This window comes from Mesoplodon densirostris, chromosome 7 (genome assembly GCF_025265405.1).
Source record: "Mesoplodon densirostris isolate mMesDen1 chromosome 7, mMesDen1 primary haplotype, whole genome shotgun sequence".
Classification (NCBI taxonomy): domain Eukaryota; kingdom Metazoa; phylum Chordata; class Mammalia; order Artiodactyla; family Ziphiidae; genus Mesoplodon; species Mesoplodon densirostris.
The window spans coordinates 6,725,636-6,748,980 of record NC_082667.1 but is presented as its reverse complement, the minus strand read 5'-3'; the positions used below and the strand labels follow the sequence as shown (position 1 = coordinate 6,748,980).

Sequence of the window (23,345 nt, the reverse complement as noted above, 5' to 3'; positions counted from 1 at the left end):
CTGCCTTGGCAGGCTGATTCTTAACCCTGTGCTACCAGGGAAGTACCCCTGGTCTTTTTTTTTTATATAAATAATTTTTTTTTTTTTTTTTTTTTGCGGTATGCGGGCCTCTCACTGTTGTGGCCTCCCCCGTTGCGGAGCACAGGCTCCGGACGCGCAGGCTCCGGACGCGCAGGCTCAGCGGCCATGGCTCACGGGCCCAGCCGCTCCGCGGCATATGGGATCCTCCCAGACCGGGGCACGAACCCGTATCCCCTGCATCGGCAGGTGGACTCTCAACCACTTGCGCCACCAGGGAGGCCCGATATAAATAATTTTTAAAATTTATTTTTATACAGTTTTTAAAGGTTATACTCTGTCGACTGAAAAAATAAAATAAAAACGCTCAACCTGTGGGCTTCCCTGGTGGCGCAGTGGTTGAGAGTCCGCCTGCCGATGCAGGGGACATGGGTTCGTGCCCCGGTACGGGAAGATTCCATATGCCGTGAGCGGCTAGAGCCGTGAGCCATGGCCACTGAGCCTGCGCGTCCGGAGCCTGTGCTCCACAACGGAAGAGGCCACAACAGTGAGAGGCCCATGTATCGCAAAAAAAAAAAAAAACCAAAAATAAAAACAAAAAAAAGACGCACAACCTGAAAGTTGAGAATTATGTTTTTCCTTTTTTTTTTTTTTTTTTTTTTGCCACACCACGAGGCTTGTGGGATCTTAGTTCCCTGACCAGGGATCAAAACCACACCCTCAGCAATGAAAGCGTGGAGTCTTAACCACTGGATCGCCAGGAATTCCTGAGAGTTATATTTTATTCGGCAGACATTCTTAGGACTTCAAGCCCATGAGATAGCATCTCAAATAACTCTGAGAGACTGCTCCGAAGAGAAAGGGGGAAGAGCCAGGATATATAGGAGTTTTGCAACAGAACCAATGTAGTCAGAACCTCAGAAGATTACTTGATAATAAAAGAAAACCAGACATCTCAAGTTAAGGAATTTACCACTTTTCTATGTATGGGAAGATGTACGAGTCTGGGCTCACTGAAACGGGGGTAATGTGATGGCTGATGGCCGTGAAATCCTTTGTTTACTGATATGGCAGGCAATAATTTAGTTCTTAACTCCGTTTAAAGTTATTACAAAATATTGGCTATATTCCCTGTGTTATACACTACATCCTTGTAGCCTGTCTTACGCCCAATAGTTTGTACCTCCCACTTCCCCAGCCCTGTACTGCCCCTCCCCCCTCCCCACTGGTAAACACTAGCTTCTTCTCTGTATCTGTGAGTCTGCTTCTTTTTTGTTATATTCAGTAGTTTGTTGTATTTTTTAGATTCCATATATAAGTGATAGCATACAGTATTCATCTTTCTCTGACTTATTTCTTAGTATAATGCCCTCCAAGTCCATCCATGTTGCTGCAAATGGCAAAATTTTTTTCTTTTTTATGGCTGAGTAGTATCCCATTGTACATATATATCATGTCTTCTTTATCCATTCATCAGTTGAGGGACACGTAGGTTGCTTCCATATCTTGGCAATAGTAAATAATGCTGCTGTGAACATTGGGGTGCGTGTATCTTTTCCAAGTAGTATTTTTGTTTTGTTTCCAATATATACCCAGGAGTGGAATTGCTAGGTCATGAGGTAGTTCTATTTTTAATTTTTTGAGAAACCTCCATACTGTTCTTTACAGTGGCTGCACCAATTTACATTCCCACCACCTGTCTGGACCGCCAGGGAATTCCCTGTGTTCTTTCTGATGATATCCATTCTGACAGGTGTGAGGTGATAAATCAAGGTGATTTGATTTGCATTTCCCTGATGATTAGCAAATCAATGTATCGCTAATCACCAGAGAAATGTATTGCTTTTTCTTACTTGCAGTTTTGATACTGTCTGTTGAATTCTATATTAGGATGAATTCTGCTGCAAGTAGCAAGAGTCCTAATAGGGGTCAAAGCAATTAAGACATTTAATTATAAGATAAGCAGTCTGGAGGTTTGAGGATTCAGAGCCGGTCCAGTGGCTCGGTGGTGTCAGGACACTGTGTCACCCTGACCTGTACGTTTCTCTTAGCACCCCCCTCCCATTTTGGTTGCAGGGTGACTGCTACCACAGCCCCAAGCCTCCGCTTTTCACACCCTTACATAGGACAGGGTGGAGAGCAGGAAGGAAGGGGGTCGAAAGGGGAAAAGTTCGGAACAGGATAATATGAGTCTATGCTGTGAAAATATCTTCATTTGTGTGGTTAAAAAAACAATTTAGGGCTTCCCTGGTGGCACAGTGGTTGAGAGTCCGCCTGCCGATGCAGGGGACACGGGTTCGTGCCCCGGTCCGGGAAGATCCCACATGCCGCGGAGCGGCTGGGCCCGAGAGCCATGGCCGCTGAGCCTGCACGTCCGGAGCCTGTGCTCTGCAACGGGAGAGGCCACAACAGTGAGAGGCCTGCGTGCCACAAAACAAACAAACAAACAAACAAAAAACAATTTACAACTCTATTTGTTTCCCATAGCTGTTGTAACAAATTACCAAAAACTGGGTGGCTTAAAAGAGATCATTATTCTCTTACAGTTCTGGAAGCCAGAAGTCGAAAATTAGTACTACTGGGCTGAAATCAAGGTGTCAGCAAGGCCACAGTTTCTCTGGAGGCTCTAGGGAAAAATCCTTGCCATTCCTTGCCTCTTCCAGCTTCTGATGACTGCTGGCATTACTTGGCTTGCGGCCAATCGCTCCGACTTTCAAGGTCAGCATCTTTAAAACTCTCCCCACTCTGTCTTCCCATCACCTTCTCCTTCTGTGTATTTGTGCCAAGTCTCCCTCTGTCTCCCTCTTATGAGGATACAGGTACTTGCATTTAGGGCCTAATCAAGTAATCGAGGATAATTTCCCCATCTCAAGATCCTTAAATTCATCACATCTGCAAAGACCCTTTTTCCAAATATGGTAATACTTACAGGTTCTAGGGATTAGGAACGGATATCTTTGGCCTACTACAGTCACCAACTAAACCAAAAAATTTTTGGTTTGTTAATATAATTAACTGAGATGTCCTTGTAGGTGAAAAATGTGTTTATAATTAGAACCTAATTTATTTTATCTATTTATTATTTTATTTATAAACAATGAAGTATTTTTGATGCAGCCTTAATGGATACTCTGAGTCTCTGATTTTTTTTTAATTAATTATTTATTGGCTGCATTGGGTCTCCGTTGCTGCGTGCAGGTTTTCTCTAGTTGCGGTGAGCGGGGGCTACTCTTTGTTGTAGTGCGCAGGCTTCTCATTGCAGTGGCTTCTCTTGTTGCGGAGCACGGGCTCTAGGCGTGCGGGTTTCAGTAGTTGTGGCTCACGGGCTCAGTAGTTGTGGCACACGGGCTTAGTTGCTCCGCGGCATGTGGGATCTTCCCGGACCAGGGCTCGAACCCGTGTCCCCTGCATTGGCAGGCGGATTCTTTTTTTTTTTTTTTTTTTGCAGTACGCGGGCCTCTCACTGTTGTGGCCTCTCCCGTTGCGGAGCACAGGCTCCAGACGCGCAGGCTCAGCGGCCATGGCTCATGGGCCCAGCTGCTCCGTGGCATGTGGGATCTTCCCAGACCGGGGCACGAACCCATGTCCCCTGCATCGGCAGGTGGACTCTCAACCACTGCGCCACCAGGGAAGCCCGGTACAGCAGGCGGATTCTTAATCACTGCACCACCTGGGAAGTCCCTGAGTCTCTGATCTTTAAAGGGTTTGGGTCAGCCTGGCCTGGCCTGGCTCATCCTGAAGAATCCTCGGCAGCTCTGACTATTTGTTGATGGATATTTCTGAGCTTGATCTTCCTGCTAATCCTCATTCCTCACACTTGGCTCTGAAAAATATAGGGCTATTTTTAAAAATCACATGTATCCCCAACGTTGAAGTTTTGCTTTTCCAAAGGATGTTTCTTCACGATCTAAAGGCCATTTCAAGAAGAGAGCTAAACCTGCACTAGCCAAGATGGCAGCCACTGGCCACATGTGGCTACATACTGAACACTTGAAATGTGGCCCGTCCAAAATGAGATGTGCTGTAAGTGTCCAATACATAATGTATTTCAAAGACTTAGTTGAAGGAAAAGAATGTAAAATATCTTATCAAGAATTTTTATATTGATAACATGAAGAAATAATTTTTTGAAGAAATATTGGGTTAAATAAGATATATTGTTAAAGTTAATTTTACCTGTTTCTTTTTATTTTTTAAAGCGGATACCAGAAAAGTTAAAAGCACATATGGGTTTCACATTATATTTCTATTGCAGTGTTCTGACTTTAAACCCAGGATTTTTTGGAACTGCCACCACGAATCCTTTTAAAAGACTATGTGCCCTGGGTGTCCAGAGGCCTGCTGATACCCTGCTCTGAGAATAGTGCCAGCAGTTTGGATTTGTGAATATATCAGGGTGGTATCAAAATGGTGCCCCTCTTTTCCTCCTTATAGTGTACTTTTTTAAATTATAAAAGAATTAGATGCTCATTGTTGAAAGTCTAAGGATACACAAAAGCATAAAAAAATTAACTCCCATCTCATCCCACTGAGGTAACCAATATTATTTTTCTTTGCTGAAAAAATGTATGTATATTATATTGAGGGTTTTTTCACCTACAGCTTAGAAAGATGTAATGTTATATAATTACATTTTTTCCCTCTTAAATTATGGTCATCCTTCCATGTCAATAGATTCTGACCTATTTTTATTTATAGAGGTTTTTTTTTTTTGCCTTGGGGCATGTGGGATCTTAGTTCCCTGACCAGGGATGGAACCTGTGCCCCCTGCAGTGGAAGTGCAGAGTCTTAACCACTGGACTGCCAGGGAAGTCCCCTGACCTATTTTTAATAGCAACATAATATTCCATCATAAGTCAATATTTCCTTATTTATGGACATTCAGGTTGCTTCCACTGCTTGCTACTACAAACAATGCAACAATAAATAAATTTATACCAATATCCTTATTGATGAGTTTTCTGTAGGCTAGATTTCCAAAGCAGGATTACTATGTTAAAGGCTCACTACATTTATTTATTTATTTTTTTATTTTTTTGGCTGTGTTGGGTCTTCATTGCTGTGTGGGCTTTCTCTAGTTATGGTGAGCGGGGCCTACTCTTTGTTGTGGTGCGTGGGCTCCTCATTGTGCTGGCTTCTCTTGCTGTGGAGCACGGGCTCCAGGCATGTGGGCTTCAGTAGCTGTGGCTCATGGGCTTAGTTGCTCCATGGCATGTGGGATCTTCCCAGACCAGGGATCGAACCCGTCTCCCCTGCATTGGCAGGCGGATTCTTAACCACTGCACCACCAGGGAAATCCCAGCTCACTACATTTAAAGTTTTGATATTGGCAGAATACTTACCAAGAAGGATGTAGAGTTCACACTACATATGTAGTTCATAGATACAATCTGTGAGTGTAATTTCCTCACACCCTTACCACCAACAGATATAAATCTTTTGAATTTTTTGCACATCTGAGGGGCAAAAACGTTTTCATTTTCTCAGGAAATTGCATTTCCCTGACTAGCAATGAAGTTTCTTGTTTATTGGCTATTTGTACTTCTTTTCCTATAAAATTACCAGTTAGCATCCTTGGCATATTTATCTCATCTTTTTTTCCTATCAGTTTGTAGTTCTTTGTACAGTATAGATATTAACTCCTTAGACTCACAAATTTGTACCTTCAGCCCAGACCTCTGCCCTGAACTCCAGACACATATCTAATTGTCCATTGGTACCTCCACTTGATGACTTAGAGGCATCTCAAACTTATTATGTCCAGGGAACTCCCTGGCAGTCCAGTGGTTAGGACTCCATGCTTTCACTTCTGTGGGCCTGGGTTTGATCCCTGGTCGGGGAGCTAAGATCCCACAAGTGGCGATGCATGGCCAAAAACAAAAAAAAACAAAAAACAAAACAAAACAAAAAACAACTTATTATGTCCTGATCATCCACAATGTTCCCTATCTCAATAAATGGCAACTCCATGTTTCCATTTACCTGGCGTCATCTTTGACTTTTCTCACAGCTCACATCCGATCGCACATTCTGTTGGCTGTAACTTCAAACTACTATATCCAAATCTGAGCACTTCCCCTGAATTCTACTGCAGCCACCCTGATCCATGTCACCATCATCTCTTTCCTGGATTTTTTTTTGGCCGCGCTGCATAAGGGATCTTAGTTTCTCCCGACCAGGGATTGAACCCAAGCCCACTGCAGGGGAAGTGTGGAGTCCTAACCACTGGACCTCCAGGGAAGTCCCTCTCTCCTGGATTTTTGCCATAGTGATAATTGTTCTGAGCAAATGACTGTTTTCTCTTTGTTTTTACCCATTTCAATAGCAGCCAGAATGATACTTATAAAACTATGAAAGATAAGTCAGATCAGATGAACCCCTCTGCTCTCTAGACTTCCGGTCTCACTAAGAGTGAAAGCCAAAATTACTTCAATGGCCCACAAGGTGCTACACCTCCTCCCCATCCTTACGCTCTATTATTCACTCTGTTCCCCCCTCCAGCCACACTAGCTTGTGATTCCTTGGACAGACATGCTCCTGCCCCAGGACTTCCTGACATGTACTTTCACGCTGGAATTATTCCCCCCAGAGGATGGCTTGTCTGCTCCCTCAGTTACTTCCAAGTCTTTATCACTATCTAGCAGGCTACATGTTTTACTTGTTATTATCTGTCTCTCCCCACCATAATATAAGCTCCAAGGTCGGGATTTTTGTCACTTTTTGTTCACTGCTTTATCCTAGGTCCTGCCCCACAGGGTAGGTTCTCAATAAAATTTGTAGCATGAACTTGTAAGCAAACATTTCCCTGAACTTGTCACATGTTCTTGTTTTTGACGTCTAATGCCATGCAAAATCTTTTTTACATACGTACAACCGTCAGTTTTGAAGTTTTTCTTCTTTTATTTAAAGGCTCAATTTTTACCCTCTTAAGGACCGTTCTTTTGACTTAATTTCCTATTTTATTAAACTTTCTATTGTGGAAAATTTCAAACATACGCCAGAGATATATTATCTCATTCCTCGTTTGGAAAGTCCATAAAAGGGAGAGGCGGGCTCTTATTGATTTTTCAACGTCTCCAGCGTCTGCCAGGACCTCAGCAACCTCAGGGAATGTGTTTCCAAAGAATAAATTAATGGCACGAGGGTTTCTCCAGGGCAAATGCCTCTCAGGGTCCTCTCAGACCACAGGCGGCAGTCCTGGGAGTCGTTTGCTGAAGGAAGGCGTCTGTCCTGTTTTCTCCCGCCAGGCTGGGCCTTCCCGTGGACACTCGCTGCCACCTCTAGGCGCGTGTTTGGCCTAGGCTGCCAGAATGGGAGGGGCTCTGACTTCCGACTGAACAAAGTTTTTTCTTGGGGCCCGCCGAAACCGGCCCCACCCAGGCCAGAGGCCGCCTCACTGACTAGGCCTCTCTGCAGCCACTGCGCTCCTCGCACGCGGATCCCCCTCTCCAGCCCTTCTTCCCCCTCCCCCCGGCAGTGGCGGTTGGTCGCGCGCAGTCGTCCCTCTCCCACCCCCTTCGCTAACGAGCGGGCTCGAGGCCCTCTGGGATTGGCTGCGCCTGAGTGCATTTTCTCTCAGCCTCTCTGATTGGCTGCAGGACACGCGGGATCTGGGCTCCGATTGGCTAGGTCAGAGCGCCTGCGCGGCGGGGTTCTCGGTCGCCAGCCATTCCTGGGGAGGACTGCCGGTGGGTCAGACGTTTCGCCTGTCGCTGGAGGAGAGGTCCAGGCTCTCCGGGAAGGCTGCGGCGGCGGCAAAATGAAGATATTCGTGGGAAATGTCGATGGGGCGGATACGACGCCGGAGGAGCTGGCAGCTCTCTTTGCGCCCTACGGCACGGTCATGAGCTGCGCCGTCATGAAACAGTTCGCCTTCGTGCACATGCGCGAGAACGCGGGCGCGCTGCGCGCCATCGAGGCCCTGCATGGCCACGAGCTGCGGCCGGGGCGCGCGCTCGTGGTGGAGATGTCGCGCCCACGGCCTCTTAACACTTGGAAGATATTCGTGGGCAATGTATCGGCTGCGTGCACGAGCCAGGAATTGCGCAGCCTCTTCGAGCGCCGCGGACGCGTCATCGAGTGTGACGTGGTGAAAGGTAATGTGGAGGCGGGCGCGCGGGCGCGGGCGCGCTCGGGGCACTCTGCTTGTTAGCCACGCCCCTTTCCCGGGGGTCGGTCACTGCGCGGTTGGCGGTGGGGGCTGGGAGAAGTCCGCGGGAGTGAGGCCGGAGGTGTTGGGGGCGCGTTGGGTAGAGCCACCCTCCTCCCGTGCGGTCCAGGCACCATTAACCAAATGGGAGGAAGCGGCTCTGGGTGGGTGCGGCGGCCACTGTGAGCCAAGCTGCGGGGCCGGGGACGCGCCTGAGAGACTTGGGAGGGTACCGTGGGCGCGCCTTCCACTGGGCTCCTGGGCCTGGCACCGAGCGGAAATTGGGAAGTGACGGGCACAAGCCGGATCATGGAGCGGGGAAGATTTCGCCACTTCCCCACTTCCTCTTCAGAAGTCTGTCAGAGCAAGGGAAAAGGGAAAAGGTGGGGGCTGAACCCCACCCCCCCCAAGGCCACCGTCGTGTTCCCTCTCGATGAATGCTCCCGAGCGGAAGGTAACGGGGCCCTTGGAAGTTTCTTGGGCTGGGATTTTTTAGTATTGTGTGGCGTGGGTCTACTGATGGGTATAGTTACTCGTGGGTACAGGAGGGGCCCCTTCCTAACCACTTTGGCCTTTCAGTATTGTTAGGTGGGTAAGGCGTGGCAATTCTGTGCTTTCCAACTCCCTCAAACTTTTTTTTTCCCTTTGGGATCGATTTTACATCTATAAACTGGAAACCCCGACTTTTCGCATGTGGACGAAGGCTTGTTTTATGAATCGGCCTCTTCTGAGCAGCTAACTGGTCAAGCCGGTGCCCTAGGGCGGTATCCTTTTAGAAACTTGGTGATTTTGCAAGGGGGCACACTCTGAGGGGGACGTGGGGACTTAATAGTCATCTTTGCTTGAGTAGTCTAATTGTCAGGGTAGATCCCTAGTTTTTCTTCGAGAAGAATATATCACCATAATTTAGGCCTGATCTCCTTTTTGGGACTTAGTTGACTTTTTTCATAGTCTGGGTTCTTATCTCTTAAGCTCTTTCTTTTTTGTTGGCAAGATTTGGAGGTATAGCCCTGTGTACGTGGCCAGTTTCTGTTCCACTTGGGAACAGATGAGAGTTAACTTTGCCTTGCTGTCTTCAGGGATGCAACCTGGGAGTGAGTATCTGATCCCTTGCTCCCGGTGTTGGATTCATAGCTGCTCATACCCTGTGTGAGAAGTTTTGAGGATAGTAAATAAATTTGGGAGCAGGTGCTTATTCATTTCCACCAAGATATATCTTTTGGGTCATTCCTTATCCTTTCTGTAACTGGGGGAAGTGTGAGGGTTGCAGTCTCCACCACTAGGAGTAATTCCTTCTTCTGCATTAATAACTGCATTTTGTTTTCCTCAACTCAGGCTATGCAAATGATGACTATCTGGAATCAGGCTTTCCTTCTGGGTGCTCTGATGAGGCAGGCTGTATGGTGCATGAATTTTTGCTTTTATTTAGAGTGAAAGAGTGGGAAGGGCATCAGATTGGGCCCCTGGCCAGGAAATGTATATGACTCATTATGAGAGTTCTGTGTTTGATTGACTTATTACATTTATTTGTGTGGTTCTCAGACAAGGTGGCTACTAGATTGGGAGTCTAGAAACTTGCATCTGAGGGGACAGTCTCTATGGAACTCATTGGTCAAGAAGCCTCCTTTGGGTTGGTAGAGAAAACTAAAAATTTGCCTGAATTCGCTTGGGGCTGACACCAAGTGACAGTGGGGGGGTGGAGTGAAGTGTGTAACTGTATGTGGTTTTTAGAGCTCCTGACTGTTTCTTTGTGAGAGTTAGAGTGAAAGTTTTGGGCATTTTGTCCCTTTGCGAACATTTGATTGGCAGAGATGCACTGATTTCCTTAGGGAGTGGTGGTTAGTTGTTGTTTGTAGTTATGCTGATATGTAAGAGAGTGCCTGATAATATTTTGAGGTAAAGGACTGTGGTAAAGATTTGAGGATCATATTCTCCACTGATGCCTTTCTGTTTGGAGTGAAGGAAAATGAAGTTTTTAAGTTGGGAATGTAGTAGAAGAGACTTGGCTCTGGCTCTATAAATAGCTTATTTCTTGGTCTGGGAATGGGCACTTGATTGAGTCATCTTGTGTTGGTTGTCAGGTCTTTGAAAAGCACAGAAGCTTGGCATTGCACAGGACAGCCAGTTCCATTTTATTTCACAGGGGGAATAAAGTAGTTGCTTGGTTCCAGGAGCTTAGATATGATTTGTAGAGTAAAAATTTCCATAGCAACAGCAGATTGTAACCACTCTCCACAGCTACATTCTGTTGGGTGTTCAAGGATGAAGTCTGAGAGTTGCTGACAGCTTTAGGAACCATTTAGATTTCATGAGAAGTCTGAAAGGCAGAATAGGAAACTGTTTCCTCTCCTTTGTTGTGGGTGGCCATTCTTTCCTCCTACATACAGCTCTGTAGTTTCAAATTAGAATTTTTTACTCTTCTGAGAATAGGAAAATTCATTTTTCTGGATTCTCTTAACTTTGGTACTGGAGGAATTGTGATGTCACCAGACCATTAGGATAGCTCTGTAAATCATTGCCTGCTAGTCCCTTTAAATGCGATGGATTTCCTCCAGGGGTCACCGTTTCCTTGAACTACCTCTCCAGGCGGATGGGTCCCTGGAGTTTTCTAGATCTTTGGTTTTTCTTTATTGTCCTAGGAGTAGTTAGGTTCCTGGGCATCTTTGGAAGGGCTAGATCTGGGTTTAGCTGCTCACTGTGATAAGGGTTAGTTAGCCCTCATGTGATGGAGTCAGCTGGACAACCTATTCGCACTTCCCGCCAGTATCAGGCTTAGAAACTCTCTGATATAAATTGGATATAATTCTTTTTATCAGCTATATAGCTTATCTGTGGGTCAATTGAATTGTACACATGAAATCTCAATTTTCAAGTTTCACAAGTTGGTCTCTTAATAAAACCCAGCTGAGTAGGGAGTAGGTAATGTGACGTCCTATTGGTCTTGTAAACCCATTGAAAGTTTTTGTTGGGTGTTTTTTCCTAGCTTATTCCAGTCCTAGGAATTTGTGGATAGGTTAACCAGGAATATAGTATGGTTCCTTAATAGTCCCTCATGGTGCCTGAAAGGTTTTTTTTTAATTCCCTTTAATCTGCCTACACTCTTGCTTTCTGCTTGCCATTGCATTCTCCTGGTAGTAGGGTCAGCTCAGCCTTTGCTTTAAAAGAGATCTGGGACCACCAGCATTGATTTTTAGCTCACTGTACCCAAACTGGAGGTGAGAGATGAGAGGACAGTTCTGGTGCCCTGTGGCTAGGCCGAAAGGAACGCTTTTCACCTTTCGCAATTGGGAAGAATCAGGTTCTGGCCATAAGGGTGTGAAGACAGAGTTGTGATAGTTCATTTTGTTCCTTTATCGTCTCTGGCTAGTTCCAAATTTGCATTTACAGACGACATTGTATCTCTTGTGTTTTATTAGAGATGAAAGATCATATCTGTAGGGAACTAAGCCTGTGGTTATTCCTAGGCTTGAATAATTATCATGATTTTTATCATTATATAGCTATTCATACTTTACAAGGCATTTTTATCATCTCATTTGAATCTTCTAACTCTGAGGTGGATAGGACAGATTGTCAGATGGAGAAATAAATTGTAAGTTCCGTAAGAACTTACAGCAAGTCAGTGAACTGGATCTTCAGCTGAGGCATTTTAGCGCCTAGCCCCAGGATTCCTTTTGCTATACCACACTTCTGACTTCTACCTGTTGATTATTTTTATTCTTATTTGTATGAGAGTCAAGTTGGTGGCATTGCCTCACGTCCAGGAGAATGGCTTGCTTTATAGGAACAGCTAGAGAGGGCATCCCAGTATGAAAGTTTCTAGAAATTTAGGACACTTGTTTAGAGGCCATTTAAAGGGATTTTTTATCAAGAATGGAACCTTAGTAATTTCATCTAGGTAATTCATTTCCTAAAGTGATGTAAGAGAGATGGGGTCCTGGTGCTTGGACTTTAAAAGTAGCCACAGGTCCAGATGGGGTTAAGTGCATGGCCTTACTTACCACCAGCATGACCTTTTTCATTGTTCTTCAGATTCTGCTTGCACCATTGTGGTTTGTGAGTTTGGATGTGAACAAGAATTTCTTCCTATTACTTCCTTTCCTAAAGTTTTCTTGTTCTATACGGTAGATGAGTAGGACTTTGAGATCAACATCCTGTCTTAGAGGCTTTCCTACCACAGCTCATTTAGAACTGAATGAGGACCTGAGGGGTAACCTGCTTGGCAGAGCCTGCTAGCTGCGGTAGTTGCAGCTTCTTGCTGTGAAGCTGAGAAACCAAATCTTTTCTGTGAACAGAAGCCCAAGGGGTAAGGAATACTTCTGTCTCTTGATGAGTAACCTCTGATGTAATGTAGCCTGGGGGTGGAGGGCGTGTGTGTGCCTTGGGCCTGAACTCAGCCAGGAGGCTCAGTTTCCATTCCCACATCTTATTGGCTTATGTGAGGTCCAGCTTCTCCCCTTCTAAGCTTAAATGTCTAGTCTTAATACACAATCCTGCCTTACACATTGACTTCTCAGGGGTAGACTGGTGTAGTGAAGAGGCATGGAGAGCTGGGATTCTGTTCCTGGGTCTGACACATGGTTTTGTGGCAAGCCATATAAATTCTCTGAGTGTGTTTGCCCACCTGTAAAATGGGGATAATGATCCTTTGCTCTGCCTGCCTCCTGGGATTGTTGTGAGGCCCAAATGAGGTCCTGTGCATGGAAGTGCTTTGAAAACTGGGAAGTACTGTGGGAAAAGGGGAGATCATACTGGAGGAATTTCATGGACTGTGCATTGCAGTGTAGCTCTCCTGCCTTAATTGGACCCTGGGCTGAGACATGGGTCATTCCAAGACATAAGTGGTCATTTCCAGTGTTTGAGAGTTAAGCCTCAAAGGTGAACAGTAGTGTTTGGTAATCTTGGGATAGACAATACTGAATAATTGAGTGATCCAGGAATGCTTTCTGCTTTTTGTCTGCTCGTTTATACTTACAGGAGATGTGAAGATTTTTATCCTGTGTTGCTGTTCATCTTTGCTCTTTCTTCTCTCACCAGGAAGTTGGGTGAGGTGGCAGGGGGAACGGGGAGAATGGGAAGAAAGCCATAGACAAAGCTGCCTGCTTGGGACAGTCAGAAGCTTTGTTATATGGGAGCCACATTTTATGACCTACTCCTGGAGAGGAGGGTTTGGAGGCCTGGAGGTAGCTGGCAACAGCTGGGTGCTGTTGGTGTGTCCAGTTTGGGACCCATCAGGTAGCATGCCCCGCCCCCCTAATTGCTAACCCTCTGTCTGCTGCTTTATCAGACTACGCGTTTGTTCACATGGAGAAGGAAGCAGATGCCAAAGCCGCCATCGCGCAGCTCAACGGCAAAGAAGTGAAGGGCAAGCGCATCAACGTGGAACTCTCAACCAAGGGTCAGAAGAAGGGGCCTGGCCTGGCTATCCAGTCTGGGGACAAGACCAAGAAACCAGGGGCTGGGGATACGGCATTCCCCGGAACTGGTGGCTTCTCTGCCACCTTCGACTACCAGCAGGCTTTTGGCAACAGCACTGGTGGCTTTGATGGGCAAGCCCGTCAGCCCACACCACCCTTCTTTGGTCGCGACCGCAGCCCCCTGCGCCGTTCACCTCCCCGAGCCTCGTATGTGGCTCCTCTGACGGCCCAGCCAGCCACCTACCGGGCCCAGCCCTCAGTGTCACTGGGCGCTGCCTACAGGGCCCAGCCTTCTGCCTCTTTGGGTGTCGGTTATCGGACTCAGCCCATGACAGCCCAGGCAGCCTCTTACCGCGCTCAGCCCTCTGTTTCCCTTGGGGCCCCATACAGGGGCCAGCTGGCTAGCCCTAGCTCCCAGTCTGCCGCAGCTTCCTCGCTTGGTCCGTATGGTGGAGCCCAGCCCTCAGCCTCGGCCCTCTCCTCCTATGGGGGTCAGCCAGCTGCGGCTTCTTCGCTCAACTCCTATGGGGCTCAGGGCTCCTCCCTTGCCTCCTATGGTAACCAGCCATCTTATGGGGCGCAGGCTGCCTCTTCCTATGGGGTTCGTGCGGCTGCCTCCTCCTACAACACCCAGGGAGCAGCTTCCTCCCTAGGCTCCTATGGGGCCCAGGCAGCCTCCTATGGGGCCCAGTCTGCAGCCTCTTCACTAGCTTATGGGGCCCAGGCAGCTTCTTACAGTGCCCAGCCTTCGGCCTCTTATAATGCCCAGTCTGCCCCATACGCTGCACAACAGGCTGCTTCCTATTCTTCCCAACCTGCTGCCTATGTGGCACAACCAGCTACAGCTGCTGCTTATGCTAGCCAGCCAGCTGCGTATGCTGCACAAGCCACTACCCCAATGGCTGGCTCCTATGGGGCCCAGCCAGTTGTTCAGACCCAGCTGAATAGTTATGGGGCTCAAGCATCAATGGGCCTGTCAGGCTCGTATGGGGCTCAGTCAGCTGCTGCGGCCACTGGCTCCTATGGTGCTGCAGCCGCCTATGGGGCCCAACCTTCTGCCACCCTGGCAGCTCCTTACCGCACTCAATCATCAGCCTCATTGGCTGCTTCCTATGCTGCACAGCAGCATCCTCAGGCTGCTGCCTCCTACCGTGGCCAGCCGGGCAATGCCTACGATGGGGCAGGTCAGCCGTCTGCAGCCTACCTGTCCATGTCCCAGGGGGCCGTTGCCAACGCCAACAGCACCCCGCCGCCCTATGAGCGTACGCGCCTCTCCCCACCCCGGGCCAGCTACGACGATCCGTACAAAAAGGCTGTCGCCATGTCGAAAAGGTACTGTATGCCCCCCCGCCTCTGCCCCCAGCTGGGGCTCAGGGCAAGGGGCTGAGGTTGGCATGGGAGGGAAACTGGAGCCATCGGCCCCTCCCTTGGTCTTCTCTACTCCTGTGGGATGTCCAGAAGCCGAGGGGGGTGATGTCTGTGAACTTGCCTGGTCACCAGGGTTCAGGTGGAGCATAGTGCTCAGACTGGGGTGGTATCAGCTAGTCAGGCTGGGAAAAGTGTCACCTGTCAAGGCTAGCCCAAGTGCTATTGGAGCTACTGCCTGCAAGATTGTGGCCCATAGTCTTTCCCACTGTCTGAAGGATCCTTAAGCCTGTTACGTGGTTGTCCTGGCCTTTGGTGGGGGTGGGTTTGAAAGAGTAGTCCCTTTGGCAGTCACTGGCTGAAGGCAGGGTGTATGTGGTGCGTCCACTCTTTGGGAAGTTGGGGACCTTGCTTTCGTCCGCCGTTCTGTTGGTAAACAACCAAGGTCTTTCTCTGCAGGGCCCAAGGGTGGGGATAGTTTGTCTGTGGTTTGGGAATGCAGACCAGAATCCACCTTGGCCAGTTCAGAAGGGAGGTCTTCAGTGGTGGGCTTGGTTTCCCACTGAGTTGGACCAGGGTTGATTTCTTGCCCTGGATAGGATGTTGAGCCTTCTGGCAAAATCTTGTTTGTTGGAGACCAATCTGATTACACCCTCCCTATCCCCATTGGCATCTCCCCTGTGCCCACCTGGAGCCCTCCCCTCAATTGTCTCATTCACCAACTGTCTTCTTCTCTCGACTAGGTATGGTTCCGACCGGCGTTTAGCCGAGCTCTCTGATTACCGCCGTTTATCAGAGTCGCAGCTTTCGTTCCGCCGCTCGCCGACAAAGTCCTCGCTGGATTACCGTCGCCTGCCCGATGCCCATTCCGATTACGCACGCTATTCGGGCTCCTATAATGATTACCTGCGGGCAGCTCAGATGCACTCTGGCTACCAGCGTCGCATGTAGGGCCATCCTGGGACAGGGCTCCACAGGGAGGGAAGGAGAGGAGACGTGGGGTAGGGTGCAGACCCAGGTTGTAACCACTGGCCCATACCTCTCCTGTTTGCGGTTTTTCATCCCCTTTACCATGTGGGCCTTCCCCAGGAGACGATCCTTTTGAGTGTTCGGCAGTAACCTACTTTATTCCTTCGCCTCAGCAGCAAATCTTGCTACTGGCTCTAGGTCTGCGGTTCCCCTCTCCCCTGCCTCCCATCTCCCCAGGATGGGAATTTCTTTTATGTTTTTATTTTTTTCCTGGCTCCCTTTTATTTTTGTGCGCGATATTTAAGGTCGTCTGGATGGGGAAGCAACCTGCAGCTGAGGTCGGCGGCGCCTTTTTCTTTTTAGATGTGAGGGAGGCCAAGAAGGGGGTTAGCTTACCATTTCCTATGCGCCAAGCTGTGCCAGTTGTCCAGGGGGCCCTGACTTTGTCCCTCTATAGACTGTGTTGAGACTGAGTTCCTGTTGGGACAGTTGGTTGGTATATGTCCAGATCCCTACTGACCCCTGATGTTCTAGCTGATGCTGTGCAGCACAGTCCACTTCCCCATCTCCCCAAGTAGGTGGTGTTAGAAAACCTTAATTTTTTTTCCCTTTTGTATGGACTACAAATAAAACTTGGGGCGATTTGCAGTTTGGAAACCTGGTTGTCATTGTCTTGATTGCACTCAGTTTCAGAGAAGCCAGTTTGACATCCAGGAAGACATGACAACTAAAGGGAGGGTGGCCAGAGAACCCAGGGCAGATGAGGAAAGGGGTTTGAATGTAGGAATTAGAATGATTTCCCTGCTGCCAGAGGGATTTAACCCATCGTCGTTCTGCTAGTCTGCCATCTTTAGGACTGGAGAGTCTGGCCCAAGTTGCTTCAGCTTGAGTTAATCACACCAAAATGCAGTAAATTTACTGCCCATTTTCCTTGCCTGTGCTTGACTATTTTCCTTGACTTGTTTCCAGTTCAGGAAAACCCTGGGCTCCAGCAGGGTGGTTCTGGGGTTTGGCTTCTCAAGTGAGAAGTGGGGAATGGGTGACTTTGGTGCTTATGAGGCTAGCAGGTCCTTCAGGCAGTGGGCTCCAGTGAGTACTGGGGCTGGCACCTGGGAAGGAGCCAGTAGTTGGGGTGGGGGGTCATGTCACTGTCTGGTAATGCCCTGTGGTTGGGACAGTGGAAGCCGGTGTGGGGGATTCTGGCTATAGACCTGGTATTTCGCATGTCGAACATCAGCACGGAGTGTCCTTCCTGCGTCCTGCCAAACCCTGTCGTCATAGTCACCTGAGACTCAAATTGCCTATCTCCATTTGTTAGGGTTTCCAGATGTTTGCTTGTTGGGTTTATATTTGCAGGTGTTATGATAGACTCCAGGAAGGGGGAGAGGTGCAAGCATGACCAAATAGGGATGCTGGGATAGGCTGAGGAATTGATTGTTTATACTTTCATTCTGGGACTAGGGGTTCAGAGGACCTGGGCACAAAATAAGACAATTCCAGCCATGGACAAGATAGAGGCTTGGGCTTTATGATGGGTGAATGAAAGACTGGTTGGGTAGGGTGGTGACAGGAAACTGACATTCCTTTGGGAAAGGGGGCTTTATAAATTTGGGAGTCTGTTGGGGCAAGGTGATTTTGGGGGGGGGGTCAGTCAAATGGAGTTCACGTGGGTTCTCTTCTGCTTCCTTCACTGGTTTCTTGTGAACTTCCCTGTGACAGAGTAGTTTGCCCCAGGTGTTCTCTTCCCTCTGCCCAGTGGGCAAAAGCATATGGCCTTTGTTTAACTGTGAGCTCCTATTTGTGGATGCAAACTGGGGGTAATCTCAGGGGTACTGAGGCCATAGTGCCCTTCCTTGCTTTTCTTTCTGCTCACTACTTTGCCTTCAGGTGCTTTGCTGCTCCTTTTCATTTGTTTGCAGGACTGGGAGGAGGACAAATTTGATAGGTTTTTTGTTACTTTTCTGCAGTGAGGGTTGGGTAATCTCAGGGCCAAGCTAACAGGCTTAGCTCTGGTTATTTCCCTGGAAAATCAAGGGTTGGTTAATTGTAGTGCTGTGATTGTGGCCTTCGTGTATTTGTAATTACTTCTTTCTTTGTCAGTGGCTTTCTGTCATCTTTCTCTCCAGTGAGGGTTCTGCCACTGTCCCAATCCCATGGTTCCTATGAAAAATAGCCTAATGTGCTCTCGGGGCCAGTGCTGGTATTTCTTTATTGCAGCCCAAGTTCTTCAGAGTGACCTGGCCTAGATGATCACTCTGCTTATTATCTTTAGGTCCTGATGCCCTTGTTGCCTCTGCTGCCAGGCTTCTCATTTAAGCTAGAAGGAGCTAAAGCTAAATCATTTGTCATTTTCCTCTTTCTTGCAGATCGTTTTAAAATTCCCTCCCTCTGTAAATTATGCCACCTGTGTTAATTCTATAGCCCACTCTTCATACTTTGCTTTTTGTGGATTTCTGATTTCCAGGGTCCTATAACTTGGAGACGGTTGGGTTGAGTGAATGGGAGGATAGACATTTAATGTGTGTTTTGGGAGAGGCGGGTGGGAATATGCGCTCCCAGTGTCCTTCAGATCTTTGCTCTTCTGATCTATCACCTCTATAACTTGACCTTCATTGGAGAAGCTTTAGATGGTTTATTCCTGGAACAAGACTATGTAAAGACTTCTCCCCTCTTCAGCCTCTTCTCTTCTGCGGTTTGGACCTTGTTTCAGATTCTGTCTGGGGTAGGCCTGGGGCCCCATCCCTTGTACTGGAGGTAACGGGACTATCACTGAGTGGTCAGCCTCCATGGGTAGGCTGCCTTTCTAGTCATGCCCATCAATTAAGCTCTGCCAAAGTCTGTGCGCAGACTGTTGGTTCTGCAGTCATTTTGTCCTGTCAAGCCAAGTAAGCTGACTATAATGTGGGATGACTAAGGTCATAATGAAAATTAATTTCCTAGATTTATGGACTAGTATGTAATGTAATAGGAGTTTGGGTAATAAAGAAGATAAGATGGATGTGATGGGTGGAAAATTCTTATTCACCTAAATTCTATAGGAACCTTTAAAAAGATCATAAAGGGTAGAATCTAGTTTTCCAGGAAGAAAAAGTTATTAATAAATGATTTCAAGTCTAGCTGTAAATCATTAGAAATATTGCGTGTCTGTAGTACTGGAAATACAGTGTTCAGGTAGCTGAGCCCTTGGGCTGATCTTGGGAAGTCGATGGTCGGGGCAGGACCTACCTCGATGAACTAGTTATAGTTAATAAGCAATGCTAGGGAAGTGACAGGTAAGGAAGGAGAGGATGGGGCAGCCCCACTAGAGAAAACTGGAGATGGGATTTGATTGATTTGAAAACTGACTTGGTACAGAGAGAATTACTGAGGGTGTTGGCTCTAAAATCAGGCTTCCTGAGTTTGAATCCCGGTTCTGCCACTTATCTGGGTGATGTTGGACATGTCAGGAATTCTACCTAAGTTTTTTCATCTGTGAGATAGGGAAAATCGTTAACATCTATTGGACACATGCTAAGCATCGTTAAAAGTGCTTTTCATATATTTCATTTTACCTTCATTGCAACTCAAACGTATTAGGTACTTTTTTTTTTTTTTTTTTTTTTTTTTTTGCGGTACGTGGGCCTCTCACTGTTGTGACCTCTCCCGTTGTGGAGCACAGGCTCCGGACGCGCAGGCTCAGCTGCCATGGCTCACCGGCCCAGCCGCTCCGTGGCATGTGGGATCGTCCTGGACCGGGGCACGAACCCGTGTCCCTTGCATCGGCAGGCGGACTCTCAACCACTGCACCACCAGGGAGGCCTGTATTAGGTACTTTTAAACCTATTTTGGAAATTGAGGCTGTAGGTTAAGTAACTTCTGAAGATCACATGGCTAGAAAGTAGTGGATCAAGGAATTGAACCAGCCATTTTGAACCATCCAGGACTGTTGGAGCAAATAACACGTAGCAGATGTAGAGCCTCATATATAATCACTGCTCATTAAATGCTAGCCATGTCAGAAATAAGGAGTTAGAACATTCTGGGGAGATTGGGACTGCGTAGGGGAGCACACAGCTGAGCAAAGGACTTTGGGTGTAGGTGTAAGTACAACACGTATGAGTAACAGTGAAGAAGGGGGATTTCTGTAATGAGTGGTACCTAGGTGTGATGTAGGCCACTGGACCATACCAGTTTGGGCCACCTCCAGTGTCAGACAACAGTGTCGTGTCCTGGGGGTCAGATTCCCCTAGGTATAGAGAAGAAAGGTATGGAGTAGGGGCCCTGCACAGACATTAAGGGGAGGCTTAGAGTGTGTAGCTGGCAGTGCCATTGGAGGCTTAGGAAGTTTGCTGACTGGCCTAGTGGCTCCCTCTGAACATCCCTGGAGATGACTGGTTTTTAATTTGAGCCCTTATTATACCAGTAACTCATTTCTGGATTAGGAGCCAGAGTTATTAGGTATATAAGTTGTATACATTCCTAAGAGTGTGAAAGGGTTTGAAACAAATAGATTGCTTACTCACATTTGAGTGGTCTACCCTGACAACAGTGTTTCCCCCTGAATTTGGATTTGTTCCTCATTTCCCTTTCAAGAGCCCAGGCTCCAGCCTTTTTCATCTCTTCAAGATGTGGATCCAGAACATATTTATGCTTGGCTCTGACAGAAAGGCTAGATGACTTTGGACAAGTTGCTTTATCTTTTAATTTAGAGGCTTGGTAACCTGATCAGAAGAATCACCAAAGTGGCCATTTTCAGTGTTCCAGACAAGGTGCCTTTAAAACATCCGATTCTCTGTAGTTGGTGTGGTAAGGTAGAGGGTTTGGACCAGATATCCTTAATTTAAAAACCTTTAATTTTTAAGTATTTTGGTAAAATACAGTTGGGTAAATGAACATCAGTATGGAGACACTGGAGCTACAAATCTCACTACCTAAAGCTTCATCTTGCAGCATTTGTCAAACGTAATCCTGGTGATCAGAAGCTGTAGCATAAGTTACCCCTGGCTTTTGGGCTTTTTATGTTTGAGGGAGACTGGAAAGTATACTAGGTGATAAGAGCAAAAGGGCTTGTTTTTAGTACTAAGTGTCCATGTTCTTAAGCTGATACTGCAAATCCAAAGTCATTTCTCTCCTCTTGGCTATCAAGAATTTAACTCGTGTTATCTATTTGTTAAGTTAGTCAACAAATATTATTTGAGTGCTTACCATGTGCCAGGGGCAGTTTTAACACAGGGTAATAGTAGACAAGAAAAGGTCCTTGCCCCTGTAGAACAAGTATTTGCTGGGGGCAGGGGGTGGGAGGGAGTCAGAAAATGAACGAACAAATAGGATTTCAAGTGGTGGTAAGTATTTGGAAAAACAACATGGAGTCATGGGATAGAGTTCCGAGGTGTAGCGTTGGAGTGGGGGGCTGTGTTTAGATGGGGTGGCCAGTGAAGGACCTGGAGAAAGAACATTTCAGTCTGAATGAGCTTGGGACAAAGGGGCCAGTGTGCTGGAGCATAGTTGGGGTGGGGTGTGTTAGGGATGGGGGTGGGAGAATTGTTAGAGAGATTGGGAGATTCTGGCAACAACCAGATTGGGTAGTGTGAATCGAAACTTTTCCAGTTGCCATGGGTTTTAATTTAAAAAGCAGGGGAATGATTTAATGTGGTTTACTCAGTTGGATGAGCTTGCAAAATGAAACAAATGTAACTGGACCTAGAGGGCTTTCCGAAGGTAAACCAAGAATATAATTAGATCAGGGGGTGGGTGTGGGTGGTGGTCTGCAAACTGGCCTGAACTGTGATCCCGAGAAGATTTCTATTCCCAGTTTTTCCCCTTTGGACTTGGAGAGATTCCTAGCTTCATAGAGTACGCTGATCTCATATGCTTTGGTATTTTGGAAGAAAGTTTTATCTCCAAGGCTATTAGGACAAAAATTTTGGAAGAACAAACAAAGGAGCTGAAAGGATTTCTATACCAGATGTGTTTCCGATCCTGCGCACATGGAGTTGTGACCACCTTCCGATGCAGGGCCCCTCCAGAGGGCACACTTGCAGCTAACATGCAGTTTGGTTTTCTTCATCACTGATCCTTTGGCCTTTATTCAGAGCCGCAGTGTCAGCATCAGGATCCACAATGAAAATGGACCAAGATTAGTGACCACTACATTTGTAAATGTGACATTTTTAGATTCCTGCCTTTTCCCACCCTAGAATAAATTCTTGACCAATTCCCCGTTTGATTTCTGAGTCACGTCAGGTTTTAAATCTATTTCCATAACTTTGACTTCACCTTTCTCTTTATGATCCCCACCCCGTTCGGGGGGGCTGCTTTGAACGGTTGTATGTTCTGCTTTTGTCATCTTCACTCCTGATGATCCCTTTCCTCACTGCTTTTATCATGTTTTAAGTTCTTCCATCCCCCTTTTTAACTCCCTCTTCAAAAGCTGCCTTGCAAAAGGGTCCTTGCTTGTTCAGTGAATTATGGGATTATGTGAAGAAGCCAAAGGATGATAAAAAATGTGATGAGGGAAGCTGGACCCTCTGGAGAATGCTGTTTGGGTTGTGTTTTGCTTATAGCTGGTTGTGACTTAGGCTCTTCCCTCGAAGGTCGGTTCTAGGAGTTTAAACCTACAGCTCTGGCTGATGGCGCCCAATAAAATAAAACAAAAAACTTTGCTGCTCTAGTTTTTTCTCAGGGCGGGGTGGGGGTGTATGCGCAATCTCCACGGTCACACAGAAGCCTTTTCTTCATCTTGGACCCCGGGAGGCTGGTTCCTCGAAGGAACTTGTCTCTTCGGCGCCTCCTGAGTAATGCAGCCCTCAACCGAGCCGACGTCGGGGCCTTTATACCCTAATTGAAGCTGAGCCCATTAACCGTTTTCAGAGTTCCTTTCACCACCTATGAAAGTAGTTTCAATGTGGGGGTAGCTCCGGGACTCCCAGGGCGCCAGTGCGGATTCTTGGCCAAAGGAGGAGGTTGGTTTCTTCAGGTGGGAAGCTTTGCTATTTTTCTTACCTGGCTTCTGGGGTCTGCGTAAGCTACCGCCCGCAGCACCCTGGCTTCGAGGGGGATGGCGTGTGGGAGATTAGAGGGAGAAGTGTGGGGTAGAAGGCAAAGTGGAGCGCACGTGGAGTAGCGAAATGTGGAAGCTTAACAAAGTTGGCGCCATGAAGCTGAAGACCGCCACACCGGATCCCTAGCTCGCTCCGCCTAATGGCGGGCGGAACCCCGCCAGCGAAGCCCACGTTGGTAGTTCCTCCCTCACGCCGACCTTCCATCCAATCAGTGACCTCGGTTTGTCGAGAGAGGTGCTCATTGGCTTTCGTATAAACTCTTTGGGGTTACTGACGTTTCCACCTCTTCCAGGCCTCAGGTAATTGGCGTTCGTGGTAACCAATCAGGAAGAGGATCTACGGGAATGCCTGCCTTTTATTTTATTGAACGGCCAGTCCGGTGGTAGG

General features: G+C 47.4%; 1 protein-coding gene across 3 annotated transcripts; it reads left to right on the top strand.

Annotated features, from left to right (window-relative positions):
* The first annotated feature begins 7,672 nt into the window (after positions 1 to 7,672).
* Positions 7,673 to 23,343, top strand: RBM14 (RNA binding motif protein 14). Of its 3 annotated transcripts, none has more exons than XM_060104125.1 (3): positions 7,673 to 8,114; positions 13,455 to 14,916; positions 15,693 to 16,575. In XM_060104125.1, the coding sequence occupies exons 1-3, from the start codon at positions 7,778 to 7,780 to the stop codon at positions 15,898 to 15,900; spliced, it is 2,007 nt and encodes a 668-aa protein (XP_059960108.1). In that variant the 5' UTR covers positions 7,673 to 7,777; the 3' UTR covers positions 15,901 to 16,575. The 3 variants fall into 3 exon arrangements, with proteins under 3 accessions (XP_059960108.1, XP_059960110.1, XP_059960109.1); XM_060104126.1 differs by lacking the exon at positions 7,673 to 8,114 and adding an exon at positions 8,182 to 8,621; XM_060104127.1 differs by lacking the exons at positions 13,455 to 14,916; positions 15,693 to 16,575 and adding an exon at positions 23,251 to 23,343.
* Positions 23,344 to 23,345: the final 2 nt, after the last annotated feature.